Below are 18,570 nucleotides of genomic sequence, written 5' to 3'. Positions count from 1 at the left end.
AGCTAAAGACTGTCCTCTCGTCCTGTTGCTAGTTGCCTGGGAGAAGAATGTAGGTTGTAAACTGTTTGTGTTGGTACTTGCAACAAGCTTTGACGAGCAAACAGGACACAGCAGGAAGTTTTCTGCCTTCTACATGTGTACACACGTAGAGGTGCACAGTGGAAACCTGCATGAACAGGATAAAAAAGCCACAGTGCCAGAGCTCACTGGCAGCTTTTAGAAAAGAAGCTGCGCTGTGCAAGCACTTGCACCTTGCTTCTCTTGATTACTCTCAAGGAGTATCAGTTTGTTGCCCGTCAGTTGCCTGGCCTAGGGTATGAGTGGTTGATTATGGCAAACTTATGAATTTTTAACTGTAATGTTGTCATCTTTAGATGCTAAGTGGAGAGGAAGTATGCATGCATGCAGTGACAGGACAAGGGGCAATGGCTCCAAAATGAAGAAGAGCAGGTTTAGATTAATTATTAGGAAGAAATTCTTCCCTCTGAGGATGGTGAGGCACTGGCACAGGTTGCCCAGAGAAGCTGTGTATGCCACATCCCTGGAAGTGTTCAAGTCCAGGCTGGATGGGACTTTGATCAACCCAGTCTAGTGGATGGTGTCTCTGCCCACGTCCTGTTGGTTTGGAACCAGATGATCTTTAATGACCCTTGCAACCCAAAGCATTCTATTATTTTATGATCAGCATATCTGTTTCTAGGAAAATAAATGCCCATCAGGTCAGACCAGTGGCTCATCTTGGTGAGGGTTGGTGAGAATCCTTTCAGAATGCCATCGCGTGCACCAAGGACAAGTGGGATGTAGCAAGAGACAAACGGGAATGAGTCATGCTCTATCTACAAGGTGCAGAACCTCAAGCACCACTGAGGCTATAAGCACCATAAACACTCCTGCAAAACGGCATCTTTGAGCTTCATGTTGCAAGAAAGTTGCACCTGGCTCTGTAGCGACAATGCTAGGCTATCAGTTCACAGGAAAAAAATCCCATAATGAATTGCAGTCAATTCCCACTGATTTAGAATCAGAGAATAATATTTGCTGCTGCCTAAAAAGCAGCAAAACACACCGGTACAGGAGGGCCTTTGGGCTGTTACCAAACATATTTGCTCTAAATGCTGAGGGTTCTTTTTCAATTCAGATGGAAAACTGTCTGGCTGATTTTCAAGGAGATATTTAAGGTTATTCAAAACAAAAGTTCAGACAAGGAACAAAGAAACAATGACAAGGCAGGAAACCCAGCAAACAGTAATCCCTGTGAATCAACCACGCCTAAATGCCCCAACAACTGGATGAACGACTAAGCCATTTGTCTCACTTGCAAAACCCACTGAAGTGGATTCAAAGGAGGAAACTCTCTGGAATGTATGCAAACGAAGGGCAGTTTACTGCAATACGAGTAGGGGGAATACTGCAATAAAGAGGCTTTAGGACTTACGAGGGGGAGTAGTTAGCAGCTGTGGGGAAATGTTGGAACCGATAAAGAGAATTTTAGGATTTTCAAAACTGCACTAGTATGCTTGGGGTAAAAATTACAGGCAGGGAAATGGTATGATCAAGGTGGTTCAAACGTACAAAAGGCAGGTATTAACAAAGCCAGTCAAATGCAATCAGTATGTTTGTCTGTGCAAGGGCTGTATCTGATCACCGGAGCCTGCATCACATTTTTAATAAATTATTTGAATTGTTTCCCGTATTATTGTGCTCTTTGTTTTGTGCATGTGGTCAGTCTAGCCAGCAAGTAGGATGAAAGTTTTATAGGGCCAAAAACCTGAGACCTATGAAAATGCATTTCTCTGAGTGCTCATCCTTAGGGAACAGGATCAGGCCAGTGACACTGTACTGATGTGGGTGTCTCTGAAGTATTGTCTCCTGTCAGCGTTAACCTATGTGTACTTGTTTTTTTGTGGACTTGCACAACATTCTTCTACTGTTAGGGTGTGAAACAAGTAAACTCTCACTCACCTCCACTGACCCAGGAAAAAAGCAAGTCACCGGACCTTTCAGTCCATCAGGTTCAGCTGCCCTTAATACTTTCAGGGAAAGCAGGTGCACCTGGCCAATATCTATTCTGCTCCCCAAATGGTGAGATCCCAACCTTTTCAGTGTCTCCCGATAAAGCATTTGTTCAGTCCCATGATTGTCACTGAGGATCATGTTGCAAATTTTAAGACTGGCTTAGAGGTCTGGCTGGAAACCTGTCAAATGTTTGCCTACACATAAGGCAGAATTCATTGAGGAGATAGCTCACGTTTTAGGTGCAGTTCTTCCCAGCCCTGGGAAAAAGGAAGAAGCAGCCTATTTTCATTCGAATTATTTTTTTTCCCCCATTCCAGCCCGTTTTAGAAAAGGAGGTTTAGTCCCTGGAGAAACGGCATCTTGCAGAGCAAGCCACGGAGCGATGGTGACACTCAGTGGTCCTTCAGGAAAAGTGCACCTTCCGAGCTCACGGGGGTTTTTCCAATTTATCAGAAAGACAGTGGTAGTAAATGAACCTTATTCACAGGTGAATAAACAGCGTGTAGCATAAGCGTGAGCCTGCATACTGTGCCGAACAGATTCTTACAGTATAGGATACAGGTACCACAGAAGGAACACCCTGTCCTTTGTGATGGACTGTTCATTGTACAGGCTACCTTTTTCATGTACAGATTTTTAATATGCCATTTATTTTTATAATAGTGCCCTAACAAGGTCAGAATCCATTTGGGGCCATCTTGTGTGCTTACAGTCATCCTCCTTGCAAGGGGTCTACTTCACACTCCTTTTAAAAGCTTATTTTTGCAGAAAGATCGCTCACTGTCTGAGATGCTGGTGACCAGATTGCCTGCTAGCTGCTGCCCACACTATGCTCTTCTGGACCTTGTTTTTTTACAGATTAAAGCAGCAAAACTTTGTGGGAAGCTTCCCAGTTGCCTCCAGATTATTTGGGCAACCAAGACCACACAGCTGCTTGTAGTGAGATGGTGGAAGGAAGTGTCCAGGCCACCAGCCCTACCTTTGCTTACACATCACAAAGATTCTTTTCTTGCTCTGGAAGGTATTTCCTATGGATGTCACCAAGGATAGAGAGCATTTTTCAACAGCCACAGAACTGAGCAAGCATCAGATTGGCCATCCAGCACAGACTAGCCACTTATTGCATTCCCTAATATTTAATTCAAGAGGCAAAAACATCACTGACTTCTACTGCACATTCCTATTGTATGGGAGCTTGCCACACAGCAGCTTTTTTTCAGCTCTCTGCTTTGCCAGCTTCCTCAGCTCCTCATCTGCAGCTGAATAACATCTATCTGATTTGAAACCACAGTCTGGAAATATCTGTTTGTATTCATATTTCACACCCTTGTTTTTCTCACTTACCTGCCCCATGCAGGTACAAGGTGCCAAGGCATCCTATCATCAGAAGCAGAGGAATCTTCGTGGGCTGCTTCTATTGGGATCTAATTTCATGGCAATCTGATCCTATGAACTGTAAAGCAGACCCTTGGCACATATCCATTTAGAGATGGGAGAGCCTGGCTTATGGGCACAATAAGCATGCTGGGTTACAGACTTCAGGATTTATTTAAAATCTCCCTGTCTGAAGTTCAACAGATCAGAGGGCTTCAACCCCAAAGCTCTTCCAGTCCAGCCCAAATATCCAGATGAAGAGACTTGCCAGGAAGGCAACCAGGACAGGCAACAGGTCTTGCTATGCTCCCTTTGGAGAGCACCATTGAACAGTGCCTGTTGACTCCTATAATGTCTGGGGAAGGGACAATGCTAGGACAACAATCCTTGGAGGCTTGTCCCTTCATATTTTTGCTTCCTTGAACTCAACCCTGTCTGTTTTTTGCATCAGCTGTCCACAGAATGTATCACTCAGTTCCTCAGGTTTTCTGCCTCCTCTAAATGCTTGTTAAGCACTGCTGTGAGACTTTTATTTTCCTTTTGTCCCCATGTGGAAGGGGCTGGTTCTGCCCACTTTATGGACCAATTGTTCTGAATGGTCAGAGAAAGAAATACAGTTGCTGTCCTTTTGCAAGATGTATTGATCAGGCAAAGGGCTACTACACACAGGGATAACCCAAGCAATCTTTGTCACTTCACTTGCTTCACTTCATGTTCCTTTTCCCCCTTTTCTTTTTATCCTAAAGTACTTCTTGTTTAGAAGCTTATCTTGTTCTCTTCTTTTCCATCACCCCTGGGCTTGTTGACTTCATACCTTACTTCAAATTTTTTGTTTGACTGTCTTGGTAATTTCTCTTTTGGGAATCAGCTCTGCAAAACTAGTACCTATTTCCTCTTATCTAGTGTCCCCCTTTTTATGAGTGCTATTTCCCTAATGGCACTGCATATCCCGCTGGGCCATCTGCATACCCTCTGTTGCATGTGCTGCATCCTGAAATTCCTCAGATTGTTGTCTTTTTTAGGTAGTGCCACAGGTAAGGATTAGCCATTTGGGTTAATGTCTTGACAGGATGGGACTATGTGTTGTCAGAGTCTAAACATGCAGTGAATGTGTAGTGAGTGTTACTTTGGTTTCATGCCCTCCTTTCATAAGACTTTGTTGTACAGCTCCTTTCTGTCTGAATGAACTGGTAAAGCTCCTTAGTATTCCCTTGCCTGTTCAGACTCTTCAGTTGTGACAGAAAAATTACTCACAGGGTCAGGTAGTAAACCAGATCAGGGTTAAAAATGAGGTGGTTTTTTTTTTTTTTGGTTGGTTGGGTTTTGGTTTTTTTTTTTTTGGGGGGGGGGGTTTTGTTTTTTTTGTTGTTGTTTTTGTGGTTTTTTTTGTTGTTGTTTTTGTTTGGGGCTTTTTGGGGTTTTTTTTTGCATGGAGTTCGGTTGCAGATCAACTGTTGAGTTAACTGAATTGAAAAATTGAAAAGGGAGCTCAGAGATGGGACTTGGGGAGGAGAAAGATTTAAATCACTATGGTGACCAAATGCAAAGTATGTAACCACAACATGCACAGTGTTTACCTCTTTGTCATGCACTGAAATCTTCATCAACTGTCAAGTCACTGCCTTCTTTCCAGGTTCCACATACTTTATTTCACCTGCTCCCAAACTAATGTGTATTAAGCCCGTTTTCACATAGAAACATAGGGCAAAGGAAATTGGGTGTTTCCAACACAGCAGAGAAGAGCTGGAGCAATGAAGTTTTCCCTATGCAGGCAGAAAACTCAGGTTGCAGAGCCAGAGCATACTAGGAGGAAACCTGCTTTGAGGCATCTGTAGAAAGAAAGGAAAGAAAAGGCAAAGTGCCTGATGAATTTTTAGGAAGGTGTCTGCAGACTAAGAGATCTCATGGGATGAACTGCAACGTCTTTTTATCATTGACAGGCATTTCCAGTTGTATATAGACTTGGGATGATGTGAGGACTGCATGGAAATGAAATAAAAAGAGATCATTTTAACCTTCCATGGTATGCTCAAGCCTCAATCTACATTGAGATTAATATCTGGGCTAGAAACTGTGCCCACCGCTAGTAAGTAGATCCCAATTCAACCTGCAGTCCAAGAAGCCTCTGCATCACACGACAGGATTAAATGCAGAGCAGAGGTGGGATGCTTTGCCTGCTCACCACCAGTCCTCTGCCCTGTCCCAGCTGGAAGCCTGTTAGCACTAACCTGAACTGCAGGGGAAAGCATATTCTCTTGCCGAGCGGTCATCTGCAGAAACAAGAGGGGGGTGGTGAGCTGCAGGGCTGCATGGTAGGGTAGTGCCAAACTTCTTTCTCAGTAGCACAACCATCCCACTACTTTAATTTTTCACTCCTCAGACTGTGAATGCAGGAACAAAGTCTCTAGTAGGTCAGGTCAGTAATCACAATATGTATCCCACACAGCTGTAAAAATCACCTTGTGTGCAGTGATACCTACTAATGCAAGGACATTTTTTGTAAATAAAAAACCTTTCCACAGCATGTCCTGATAGCCTGGCTTATTTATTGATAATTAGTATTTTCATGCCAGATAACTCTTTAAATTGCATGTATTAAGCACAAAAATTCTTGTATAGGATAAAATAGCTGAGATAGAGAGGATATTAGCTGTCAATATTTAGCTCTGTAGTAGCTGGATTAAAAAGTGTCCTTTTCTTCCCATGGTGGAAGGGGAATGGAATTTAGTATATGACACATAGTGCTGTTTTCTAAATCTCCAGCGGCACTTCTTCTGTTTTGTTCTCAATTTTTTTTTTAAAGAATTTTTAGTGTTCCATCTGCTGTTTTGTCTCATACTGAGCACAGAATAATCAGACTCAAAATATCATCAAGATCTCTCTTCTCTGTGCTCATCATTCATTTAGAGCTTTAAAGGATAACAAATTATTTTCCTATTACCCTCTGAGACATGGCAGGACACAATAGATGGTAGGATTATTACACTATACATGAAATGCATACAACTAAATTCTGCCTTCTAGTGGATCAGGGTAGCACTATGTAGTACTGATTTTAAATAAATGCCTAAGTATTCTCAAGAGAGGTAAAAAGCTGAAGAAGTCATGGCAAATTGTCAGAGAAGTCTTCTAGCTTGAAGCTAGACGAAGAAAACAAACACAGTCGTGGAACATGTAACACCCCACAACATAATCATAGTGCCAGGCAGCCTTGTCTCGAGAAATTTTTCTAAGGAACTGGGTTACTTGAATATTGAAGCTTTGTACAGAAGAAACCCAAGTTTGAAGTTGCAGGAGGACGTGCATTGGAATAAGGGAATTAAATGGAATTAGGGTCACAGACATAATTATGTCTGAGTGGGGGATACAATAGTTACTTTACACCAATGTGAGTGAAATCTCACCTGGCTTATAGTAGTCATAGATGTGCACTGTTGCAGCTTTCAGATTCTGCACTTCAACATCTTGTTCCACTGAGATGTTAAGCTTCAGAGAACTCTCGCCCAGCTGGAGAGAAGAATGGAAGTGAGAAGAAAAGCACTGATCATCTCAAAATCACCTACATATTAACTTTACTCCTTCTGCATCAAAGGGTTTTTTTCCTATCTTTCCAGGTTCTTCCACCCTCTTCCTCTTCTGTTAAAACTTTAGCCTCCTTGACTAGCCTAGATATTTGTATTTCTAATCTGCAAAAGTCCCCATGCAAATTACTTCAGTTGCTACTAGAGTGGGCAGTTCCCTGTGGTCCTCCTCTTACCTCCTCCAGGTAGATTGTGATTTTGTCTGGTTTTATCTCCGTCTTTTTCACGAGGGGTACCTTCTCCAGCTATATAGGAAGGCAAGAGATAAGCTTGGTTAATATCAGCTTATTGGCCATTCCTTCACAGCAAGTTTGGTATTTGTCAGTGAACCACTGTTGACAAAAGCACTTAGCCTAGCCTGAGGACTAGTCAGGTTTGCCTTCCTCAGCATTGAGATTGCTGGGAGCATATCAAGCCTTAGAAAATACTTTTCAGTTTTGGTACAAGTATCCTTGGGCCATGTTCCTACTTTCATTGTTGATAGCAAAGGGAAAACTGGTTAGTACAAGGCTATGTTGGATCTTCCTAGCTATTGTATGGAACACTGGAGCATGTAATTGAACAACTCTGTGGGATTCAACACTATTTTTTAGAATATCCCTAAAAATGGCACTGGTAAGTGCAAAGGGGCCCAATGCACCCCAGGTGATTCTAACTTGGTGCTTTTTCATCTTCTCTCTGACCTCTTCCTGTGTATGCAATCTTCACTATGAACATGTACAAGTGGAAAGTTGCCTTGTGAAATAGCCTGTTATATCTGCTCTTGTAATTACCATTCTCTGACACTTCTTAAATGTTTGGATATTTCTGACTGAGCTACATCTGGAAAATTGATTTTTATATCCTCAAGGAAAGCCAAAGGAATAGTCTTACCTCTTTCACAGAGCTCTGAACAGGAATGAACCCTGAGAGCATCTCCACCTCCACCAGGGCCATGTTACTCGTCCCACGGTCCCCTACATATCTGAATGGGGTCAGGAAAGAAGCATGTTAGATGTGGAAGGCAGCACAACATTTCTAGGAGATAATAATGGACATTTGTAAACGCTGCCCTGCCCTACAGTGATATGAAAGCTCAGCAGTATGTCTAGCTGGTGGGACAAAGGGACAAAAAGTGGTCCCCATCTACTCACTTAATATGGACACAGATTGTGCAGCCAATGCACTATGATTAATGTGGAAATATTATGGCTTCCTGTTGCCCTCTCCAACTGGTGGAACTGACCTTTGCTCTTACAGGCTGAGAGTGGAAACGTTGGTATTGTTCTCTTTCAGTAAGGACAGTAAGGCATGGAGAATATGGATCAAGACTCTCACTCTAGACAGATGCAGGCAAGTGAAATATGGATAGGGACTGGAGTTTCTGCTGCCTAGTTCCAGCAGTGGCTCACACTACAGGGGATGCACCTCAGGGCTGCTTCAGCCCGGGATGCCAAGCGTTCCCCAACACTCAGCTGCTGGTGCTCTGGGGACTGCTGAGCTGCCCGAGATGGTTGCTGTGGTTGTGCAAGACACTACCAGCGCACTGCCATGATTATCCAGGCCTTAATTCTCAGTTAACAATCTCCTTGGGATCTATGGAGAAGAAGAGAGTCATCCTGTGTCTCTGATTCTACAGACAGGAGGCTTTCATGGGGTTCTAGTCATACAACTGGATTCATACTTTTTTTCCACTGAAGAAAGAGCCTCAAGGGATCTCATACCTGACAGACACATGGATGTCAAATTGTTTCCTGACACCATCACATTCTCTTGGGACTGTGTCCACATCCAGGAGAAAGACTTCTTTTGTTTTTGGTGGTGGGATGTTATAGTACAAAGTAGTCTGGTTGGGGAGAAAACATTTCTGTGAAGAAACTCAAGAGTTTCCCCGAATAAAGCACTGGCTGTGCATCCAGCTTTAACGGATTGCTGGCTAACACAGTTGGACTCAGATGCACTTTCTGTTCAGAGATGTGCTGTTTAACACATTGTATCAGATACACCTGTCAAATGCAACCTAAAACTTGGAGACTCAGCTATCTGTGATTCAAGGTCTCATTCAGTCTCTTAAAAAAAAAAAAATAAGTATCTGTTAAGGTTCAAGGAAGCACTTAAGCTAAACCACTGTCCCACAATGAAAAAGAAGTGTAACTGTTAACGCTTGACATGCTGATAGTCGCTCTAGGTCTCAAGGGGAAAATACTGGTAGAACAATTACAATCCTTTACAAAAGAAGAACTAAAAATTGGGAGAAGACAATTCAGCAAGCAGGATGATTGTACTCATTCAAAAGCAGCATAAGCCAATCTTCCTCTGTGTGCCTGGTGACTGACTGCCTCCCCAGCATGTGCTCATCAGACGTCTTATGCTCATTGACTGTATGCAAGTGTAGCCAAGCAGTGTGGTTCTGTTTACCTCCTGCATGCATTAAAAATTAATAATTGTGTGTCCCCTTAACTAGACACTGCTTGCAGATTCTCTGTGAGCATAGTAAGATTTTTCTGTGGGCATCCTCTGAACAGAAGTGACCTAGCAAAAAAGGTTTTCACAGGGAGTGACTTGAGTTCTTTGCTGGATGAATGGTTCACAAGTGAACAACTGTCAAAACTGCCAGAAAAATAATGTATCCTCCTGATGGACCAATTGTATTGGTGTATTGGAATAAGAAGACTGTGGTACCACATCACTCCTCATCTCTGTAAGTGATAAATACCCAAAGAATTTTGTGTCAGAAGCTATACAGTGTCCAGCTCCTCAAGCAGTGACATCAACAACACACTCAAAATTGAAGTATGTACTCTTCTGTGTCTCTATACTCCTGACTTCAGATCTACTGGTCTCTTAGTAACGACATGCTTCTGTAGGATAGGACAGCAAAGCCGAGACATTTCTGAGAAGATACCAGAGATAGTTACATGAAACCCTGTCAACAAAGTACACCTGAGTACCTTCAAGTTTGACATGTTTCTGCCTAGAAGGAAAAATCCTACTCAGAAGTTGAGGCTACAGTACCTGCTTAAAGCCAAACCTCTCTTCAGTAGTCAGAGACCTCTGTTCCTTACACGTACGCACCTGGACATAAACGCAGCCACTGCCCGTCGCTTGCACTGTGTAGGTCCCAGTGTCTGCATGGAGAGATGCCTGATGCAGGACCAACTTGTTGTTCCTGTGCACATGGAACTCCAGTGGAGAAGCCCCCTTTCCTTTCACTGCCACCTTGACATCTCTGATCTCCTGAGGAATCAGGGCTGCATATTGAGCGAGGGCCTGCAGGCTGACAACCGTGTCCTGGAGGGAGACTCAGAGTCACTTTGCTGTGGGGCCACACACAACAAGACCCAGCACTGCAGTTCGGGGACTTTCAGTTCAGTTCAGAGAGAGCTACAGTCCTCATGGCCCTGATTCACACTCTGACACAGGCAGGCTCTTCCCACTAAGTACATAGGTAGGGTCTATGCCACAGGCAGCAGGATGATTTCTGTTACCTGGAATGGGCAGCTTGTGAGCTCTGGGCTTAGCAGTGCCAGAGACCCTGGGTAATCCCAGTTACACTACACAGAGAAGAGTTTCCCCATGGCACTCCCTTTCCCATATACCTTTGTCTGCAAAGGATGGGTCCAGGGTGACATGCACGTGAGAGGTGTGCACATCACTCCAGGTACAACAACTCTTTCCCCCATGATTTCCCCTGGTTTGTTACCTGTGTGGAAGCAAATCCTCCGAAGGCATTTCTTTGTGCACTGAGCCAGCGCACAAGCTTGCTCACGGAGGCTTCATTGACTGACAAGTCTGGTTTGGAGACATGAGCCAGGATGATGTAGGCTACCGTCTCAATCATGGAAGAAGACTTTTCATCAGCAGATTGTGATGTCAGTAGCTGTGCTGATGGGGGAAGAAATATGTGGAAAAGAAGAATTGTAGATCCCTGTATATTCAAATTAATGTCTCCAAGCTTCAGCATTTTTGCTGTTTCTGCATTTGCCTAGCACAGAGTAACAGGACCCCCTGTGCTGAAAAGCTCTAGGACTTATTTCCAGTCACTTGTACCTATTGTACAAGAACTACTCAGTCTTTGAGGGCAAATTGCTGCCAGACTACTGGGGGAGAAAGACTACCCAATTTATTTTGCTGGCATCCTCACTATGCAGTGCAGAGTGAAGGGCAATTTAAGCAAGACCTGGGCTCTCACTTCAGGTCCAAGCTCACAAGCGCTGAATACATTCGGGTCCAGTTGAATATTTTGCTGTAGTGGCAGTAGGGGACTAACCAAATTCAGCTAAGAATTTAGCTTAATTGTGCCAGGTTTAATTGTGTAGGAATCTTCTGCAATGGTACAAGTGTGAAAATCTAAAACGCTTTTAAATTCAAAGTCAGTTTTCAGAAAAAAACCTTCACTTTTGAAAGAAGAACCACCAAATCACTTTTTTACATAATACCAGCCTCAAGACTTCAGAATTTAGCTAAGGTGCCCTATGGAGAACCTTCATTATGTTTATCACAATGGAAGGTATCTTCCTTCTTGTATTATCACAGAGGCAGCTCTGAACAAGTACTGCACTGAATGTGTGCAATTCTACTCCTTCCTGTTCCAGCTGCCAGCTTGAGTGGCTATGCAGTGAGCAACACTCAGCACTGGTAGCTGGTCAGGCTGAAAAATCCACTCTCCCTTTGTGGGTTTTGTTTTGTTTTGTTTTGTTTTTTGGTTGTTTTTTTTTTTTTTTTTTAATATGTTATTTTTTCAGTCCTCTGTGTAGTTCGCCACACTGCCAGACAACCAAATGTGGGGAAGAACTCACTTAAACCAACGCAGGTAATATTACCAACTGTTTAACCATAGGCTTGGGTGTTTTGAACACCCACCTCAGCATCCTTACTCAGGACAGAAGTCTATTTTTTTCCCCAAGCTAATGAGACAAAAGGAAGAACCAAGCTCAGCAGGTCAGCAGTAAATGTCCACCCACTCAAGGGCCCTGAGCTGAGTAGAGCAGCAATGGGGAAGCAGTCAAAAGGTTTGACTTTTTCAAGTAAATGTCCTGAACAGACATGGTGAAACAAGTTTGCTGTGCAAGATCTCTTCTACTGTGTATGAATTCCTGAAGAATGACAGGAGCACCATGACACAAAGAAGCATTTTAACAGCACAAATTAAGCATGGATAACCTCTGCTGCTTTTGATTAGAAATTATTTCCTGGGTCTGAGAAAACAAGAGGAGATTGTCATAGCTTGAATAAACGATGTTTTTCTGACACAAAAGCATATTTGTGAATAGCTAAATCTCCCAGAATACTCCAATTAAATGTTACAGGTATCAGACCTTGAACACAGTCCTGATCTCTCGGAACCCAAAGCAACAACCTACCAGTTTCCTTCTGTACCATATCCAGGAGCTGCTTTCTCATCTCCATGTCCTTGCTGAGCGTGAAGACATAAGCCATCAAAGCTTTGACATAAAGGCTTGTCTCATCAAGTGTTACCTTCTTGAGGCAATGTAAGGCATTATCCAACATTGTGTCCTGAAAAAGGAATCCAAACCAAGGGAATTTCCTCTGACCAAACACCATGTTGTTGTGAACATCTATCCCCAACACATCCTTGATGTATTTTAGTGCTAGCATCTCTCCCAGGACTGTGAAGTGTGAGGTGGAGTGGTCAAAGCATCGCTGACTGTGGGTTGAAAGCAAAGGTGTGCTGGATTTACCATAGGGATAGGGGTTTGCTAATACAGTGGAGAACCCAGCTGTAGGAAGTGTGTAATAACATGCTGGCTCAGAATTGTCAGAGACACATGCTGTGGGTGTCTGATCCTGAAGGGTATGATGTTTTTAGGACTGTACCATTAGCCTGGAATATCAGTTCTTTTTTTCTAGAACAGTCTACACTTGTCTGGAAGATCACTTCTTTTATTTGGGGTAAGGCATACCAGAAAAGTTGTCCTTTTTTTCTCCTTTAGCTCTGTTGATCAGTTTAATGAAAACCCTTGCCTCTCTCTCCCTACAAGCCCTTTATTATTTTCAGACACAATTGTTTCCCTTGAGATGAGCTGGGAAAAGCAAGTGCTCTGCTTTGCTATAAATCAGGCCACTTATATTAAGAACTCCTCACCAAGTTAAAATTTTCCTGTTTAGCTTATTGTGTAGCAAGGTGGGAACGACAGAATCTTTCACCAGCTCAAGCTGGGTACTCCCTGAAGCCTCCAACCAGGGGAGGAATGGATGGTGGAGTGTGTTCCCAAGCCCTGCAGGAGTTCAGGCATCACTTACATTCCTCTCCAGCTGGAGTTCCACCAGTGCAGCTGCAATATAGGCTGTTAATGAGATTGTATCATCCACACCGCCCTGCAAGCACACAGTCATCAGAAAAGAACAAACCCAACCACTGCTTGCCTGTCATTGCATAGCCCCAAAAACTGCATCTGAGAGAGCACAGTAATGTGCTCCTGGGCATTCCTGGACAGGAAAGCCCTCCAGGCTCACTTGCTGAATATCCTGAAAGTTTGCTGTTGAGGGCAGTCTCGGCCATGTTGTTCAGTCAGCCTAGAAATCCCTTCTCACAGAAAGGCATGAAACAAACTGTAAAGCAATTTATTAAATATGTTACCACTGTACACTCGAATAAAGTTTTTATGATGCAGGATTTGCATCATAATGAAGAAGTTATGCAGATGACTTACATATAAGTCATCTGACTTTGAGAAACTACAGATTAATATGTGTTTAACAGGCTTTCAGGAGCTGCTTTTCATCTCAGAGGACATTTGTCTTGGGGAGGTTCTGCTTACATCCTCAGATATGAGACAAGAATACATCTAAAATGAGAGGGTGAAATTGAGCTAAGATGCTAAGAAGTGTCATTCACACTAACTAAAAGAAACTTTGTAAGTGTGAGGCAGGTGGAGGTGCAAAACCTATTCCAAAAAGTTCTGTTCAGATAGAAAGCTCAAGGTGGGAAATTAATGACAGTCAGACAAGGATGAACAATCTACGTGCACACTCTGGTTTTATTTTGTGCTGCATCCAAATTTTAGGAAAAAGTGTGTAACCCTTTGCTTTATGAATGCAGCAGCCTGTTTTCTTTCAGAAATTTGCCTTGTATTGAATGTGGGCGGTTTTGTAATCTGACGTGTGTGGATTATTCGTACCTTTACAAAGGCAATGAACCCAAGTATTGCTCAGTACCTAAGCTCTAGGGCATGTTCACCAAGAGTTCGGTGCATTTCCAGCTACACTGTAGGGATCATTTGGGGGATGGCAAGCTCTAGGAGGAGTCATATTTTTGGGGCAGTGGAGGAACAACTGTGTCTTCAGACAATCCTGTATTAGAGCACAGTCCTGTGTTAGGAGTATTGGGCACTATAAGGTATGAGAAGAGGGAGAATGCAGCCAGGGTATTCTAGACAAACATTAAAATATAAAAATATTTCTCATTTCCCAGTGTCCGCATAGTGCCTTGGCACAATTAGCTGTGCTGTCTTTTGGCTAGAGTAAAAATTAAGGAAGCCTAGCAGAGTCTAAACACTCACTCAGAGGAGGACTTCTGGTTTAGGCCATGTTTTTCATTCAGTTCTGGGAAGATGCCTTAGCCATGCTAAGCCACAGGGACATTGCTTTGTGCTACTATTCACAGTGGAAAAGCCTGAGGAAGCAACCCTGTGCCTCACATAGAGTTCCCCCTGCCCCCACTCCCATGTCTGGCAACCATACCTTCAGGTCATTGTTGAAGAGCTTCCCCACGCTCTGGAAGCAGCCACTGGGCAGCTGGTGCTTCTGCAGCCAGCGCAGAGCGCCGTGCACGTGGTCCTTGTCGATGTAAATGTGGGAGCTGGCCTGCCCAAAGGACCTGGCTACAAAAGCTGTCAGCCTGTGAGCAGAGCACAGAGGAATTCCATGTCACAGCCAGGAGATGAACCAGCAAGGATGACAGGTTTAGGGTGACAATAGCAATTCCGGTCACTCACCATGTGTTGCCCTGCTCATCACCTTTCCCAAAGGCACTGTAGGAGCCATCGTCGTGTTTGTAGAGCAGCTGACGCTGGTAACCTGTGACAACAGGACATGGCTGATTGTGAGAACCTGTAGCATCTCAAACTGTATCCTAGCCATGGGAAGATGGCTTCACAGCAAGTGGCTTCACCAGGTCTTACAGTCAGAGCCACTGAGACCAGCCACTGAGACCAGCCCCAGCTCCCCGTGCATCCCACAGCATCAGCGTGACAAGCAGCTGCTGCACAGCGCTGCTCAAGTGACCATATGGCTGCTTTGCACTACTGGAGCTGTTTGGAGCAAGTGCTGTGGGTTCCTGCCCTGCTGTTTTGCAGAAGGGTGACATGCTCAGCCACCTCCCCATGTGCCAGGGAGCCCTCAGGGGCTTTGCTGTGAACAAAAATAGTGGTAGGAGTGAGGAGGAAGGCTTTTCCTAGAGGGGACACAAATGAAACACTAATTGCTTTTCAGCACTTCTCCTAGCCCTGCTGGGAACCAACAAAGCACTTTTTTATGGGACGTACAGGAAACAACAAAGCCATGCCTTTGAACTTTGAAGGCAGAATTCTGTCTGCATCCCTTTGCTCTCCCTCCAGCCCCCTCACTGCCTTAGTGTTTACCCTTTCTCTTTCCTCTCTGCCACTACCACTCTCTTGAGTAGACCCCACTCTTCCAAATACGTGTACATGTTCTCAATATGTGCTACACTACCAGAGAAAAAGGGGGAAAGAAAAGTAGTCAAATCCTGTCCAGACAAGGAGACAGGGAGGCTGAAATATGAGGCATATTACAACATGAGGCACGAACACTGGCACTATATTAAATTCAGATTACACTGGAGAAAATTGGCACGATCCCAAAATATGTTTTCTAAAATACAGGGAAACATTAAGCTACTGAACTCTTATTTACTCCCAAAGGCTACTCTTTATTCCATGTAATAGCAGCTGATGCCATCTTTTCACAAGATGTTTCTGTCAGCCTTGGACTGATACGGAAACAGGCATCACATAATGATGGAAATTACTAATTACCCACATCTTTCTCAAAAAAGAAGACTTAGGACCTCAATTACCAGCAGAGATAAGTTGTGCTTTCTTCAGAAACTTTTCTTTCCATGAGACATTTCCCTTTTCTCTGTGATACCTTCCTTTGTCACAGCCCTGGCAGTTGCTCCCACTCCTGCCCTTCATCTCCCCACCAGATCTGTGCCCTACAATATTGATTTTTAGCAGCTTCACTTTGCAGCAGAAGGAAGAAGGACAACACTTACCTGTTGTCAGAAATTTCAGTGCTTTATCCTTAATTTCTAGGTTCAGTTGTTTAGTCTTGTTCAGGTACTGGAGAATGAAGATATTTGGTGCAAACTGGACCATGTTCTGTTCACCACAGCCAAAGGGCATGCTTAGCAGCTGGTCTAAATTTTGGAGTGCTGGACCCATGATGTCACCTAACATTTGAGAGGAGAGACATGAGAAAGGAAAAGCACAGACACCGAGCAGTTTAAAACAAAAGGACTGCTGCCTTCCCTAAACTCTACTGGGATCCTAGAAAAGAGCCAGTCCCTGCCTGAACAGATGTGATTGAGATTTCAGGTGACCCTTCCTACATTAGGCCAGCACAGGAAGGGAAGCCATCATGGTTCTGGGAGGAGGAAAGGAAGCTTGAGGGAAGTTTGAAAAAAGGTAAAGAGAGCTGTCACTCCTGAGTGGGTATCAAAGTGGGAAAGGAATTACAGAGACAAAGTTGGTGGAAATATGCAGGGATAGTTTTGGTTCACTTGGAAAAGATTACTTGATCAACATTTCTGAGGCAAACATCACACCCCTTACAAATGATCTCATTAGGAGCTGGGTCAATGCATCAATAAGGCCAAAGCTTTGTGCAAGTTTTTTTCACTACAGACCCAAGAGCAGGGAAAGCCTTTCTCACCAATCACAGAGAACGTGACTCGGGCAGATCCCTCCAGCACTTCTGCAGGCAGGGTCAGGGAGAATTCTTCAGAGATGGTGTTGTCTGAGGAAGGTAAAAGCCAGACATTTATCCCATGGAAGAAGCCATTCATACAAGTGTAACATCTAAGGAGACCAGGTGAAGCAAAATGTGACACTGAGTCACAGGAGCCAAGACTTGCATACAAATACCTCAATATAGGAAATTTTGTCAGGTAAAAGATTGACATGGACAAATTATAGTGGTTGTTCTCCCAGGCAGGACGGTGCCACCAATGTTTGCTCTCTGATTAACTCTCCCCCACCTCTGGGTGTTTGCAGTAACCCTGTCCATTATAACCTGGTCTCATGATCAATGGCAGTCAGGAATTTTTCTCCCATACCTGCAGGACAGAGAAAGGCATTTTGGGTCTTCTCTTGTAGAACACCTCCTGGCTGCAGATGGAGAAAGAGTAGTTCAGATAGGGAGGACAGGAAAAGAAGTCACCCTGCCTTAGCAAGTTTGTCTGATATCCAAGAAGGAGCTAAACTTCCTCTTAGCATCTTGCTGACTTCCCCAGGGTACAAACCCCTGTCCCCAGGGGTTCTCCACCCTGAGATGTGACCCACCTTCACAAGTAGAGATTTAATCACTGTGTCTCTCCCTCCCTGCAAAGGTGTCACAGCAATCCTGTTACCACACAGACTGTGTGACTCTTCTGCCACGCTGCTCACAGTGACATTCACTCTGCCTGCAGGGAGCACAGGGACACGTTGCTGAGCATTTCCAGTAGACAGCTGTATGTACAAGCATTAGATCCAGACATGCAGACGTGGGCAAATTCCACCCCTGCTCCCAGGAGCTGCCACACAATCCCTCTGCCCAGCCTCACCCAGCCTGGTTGCTGTCATATTCCACACAAAGGTTTTTGCTTCGTTGGCACAGAGGCAGCTGGTGAACTGGCAGCTTGGACAGGCATCCACCTTTAGTTCTGGGGTCTCCGTGAGGGTGGTGTAGACCTGAGCATGGTTGGACATACAAGCACACATTGGGGTTAGTGTTAGTAACAGACACAGCACCGAGCAGCAAATACCCTGGGACATAAAGTGTGAGGTTGTTGCTTTATGGCCCAGATACCAGCATCAAGGGCTCTGAGGAGCTCAGAGCTTGTCTTTGGGCTCAAGATTTTGTTCTGACAGTGACCAGTAACTGGGGAGACTCGCTTGAAAGAACTCACCTGGATACAGTCCTTGAGGTAGTTGAAGACAGTGGCTTTTAGGCTGAAAGTCTCTCCTTGGATCACAGAGTATGGCAGTGATACATCCACAAAGAACGGCTGGAAGACCCTAAGAGATACCAGAGGCGAGAAGCCAAAGCCAGCATCGGCAACACAGAAGGTGTTGGCATTCCATTCTGTGATGGTGTCAGGTACAGCAACTTGGAGAGATGCTTGTCCATTACCCCTGCAGCAGAAAGCAGAAGAGAAGGACTTGCTTAGAAGCAGTCAGAATACTCCTGGAGTGTCCCTGGGGAAAGAAGGCAGAGGCTGTTACCAACCCGACAGACACCAAATCCCAAATCCAGGTCTCTGGGAAAAGCGTCCGTGGTTTTGGCTTCTCCTTGTCATCAGAGTGAGGTTTAGAATCAGCAAGGGTAGCTTGGCTGCCTGATAGAAAGCAAATCATACCTCAGAAAACTACAAGTG

The 18,570-nt window shown here is 44.2% G+C and overlaps 1 protein-coding gene across 1 annotated transcript in view; it reads right to left on the bottom strand.

Annotated features, from left to right (window-relative positions):
• Positions 1-5,009: 5,009 nt before the first annotated feature.
• The window catches only part of LOC110472325 (alpha-2-macroglobulin-like protein 1), a 29,017-nt gene continuing 15,456 nt past the window's right edge, over positions 5,010-18,570 (bottom strand). Inside the window, exons 20-38 of the mRNA XM_021533908.3 lie at positions 18,423-18,531; positions 18,103-18,328; positions 17,758-17,884; positions 17,495-17,616; positions 17,269-17,320; positions 16,866-16,949; positions 16,207-16,383; positions 14,909-14,990; positions 14,655-14,811; positions 13,215-13,289; positions 12,314-12,467; positions 10,654-10,835; positions 10,026-10,241; positions 8,675-8,796; positions 7,845-7,935; positions 7,148-7,216; positions 6,795-6,897; positions 5,619-5,660; positions 5,010-5,219 (exon numbers count right to left, since the gene is read on the bottom strand). Of these exons, the coding sequence (XP_021389583.3) occupies positions 5,194-5,219; positions 5,619-5,660; positions 6,795-6,897; positions 7,148-7,216; positions 7,845-7,935; positions 8,675-8,796; positions 10,026-10,241; positions 10,654-10,835; positions 12,314-12,467; positions 13,215-13,289; positions 14,655-14,811; positions 14,909-14,990; positions 16,207-16,383; positions 16,866-16,949; positions 17,269-17,320; positions 17,495-17,616; positions 17,758-17,884; positions 18,103-18,328; positions 18,423-18,531 (2,216 nt within the window). The 3' untranslated portion in view covers positions 5,010-5,193. The remainder of the gene's footprint in view (positions 5,220-5,618; positions 5,661-6,794; positions 6,898-7,147; positions 7,217-7,844; positions 7,936-8,674; positions 8,797-10,025; positions 10,242-10,653; positions 10,836-12,313; positions 12,468-13,214; positions 13,290-14,654; positions 14,812-14,908; positions 14,991-16,206; positions 16,384-16,865; positions 16,950-17,268; positions 17,321-17,494; positions 17,617-17,757; positions 17,885-18,102; positions 18,329-18,422; positions 18,532-18,570) is intronic.

Source organism: Lonchura striata, chromosome 1, assembly GCF_050655825.1.
Source record: "Lonchura striata isolate lonStrDom1 chromosome 1, ASM5065582v1, whole genome shotgun sequence".
In the NCBI taxonomy this organism is placed as follows: domain Eukaryota; kingdom Metazoa; phylum Chordata; class Aves; order Passeriformes; family Estrildidae; genus Lonchura; species Lonchura striata.
The sequence above is the reverse complement of the archived record's forward strand: the minus strand, read 5'-3'. Positions and strand labels throughout refer to the sequence as shown.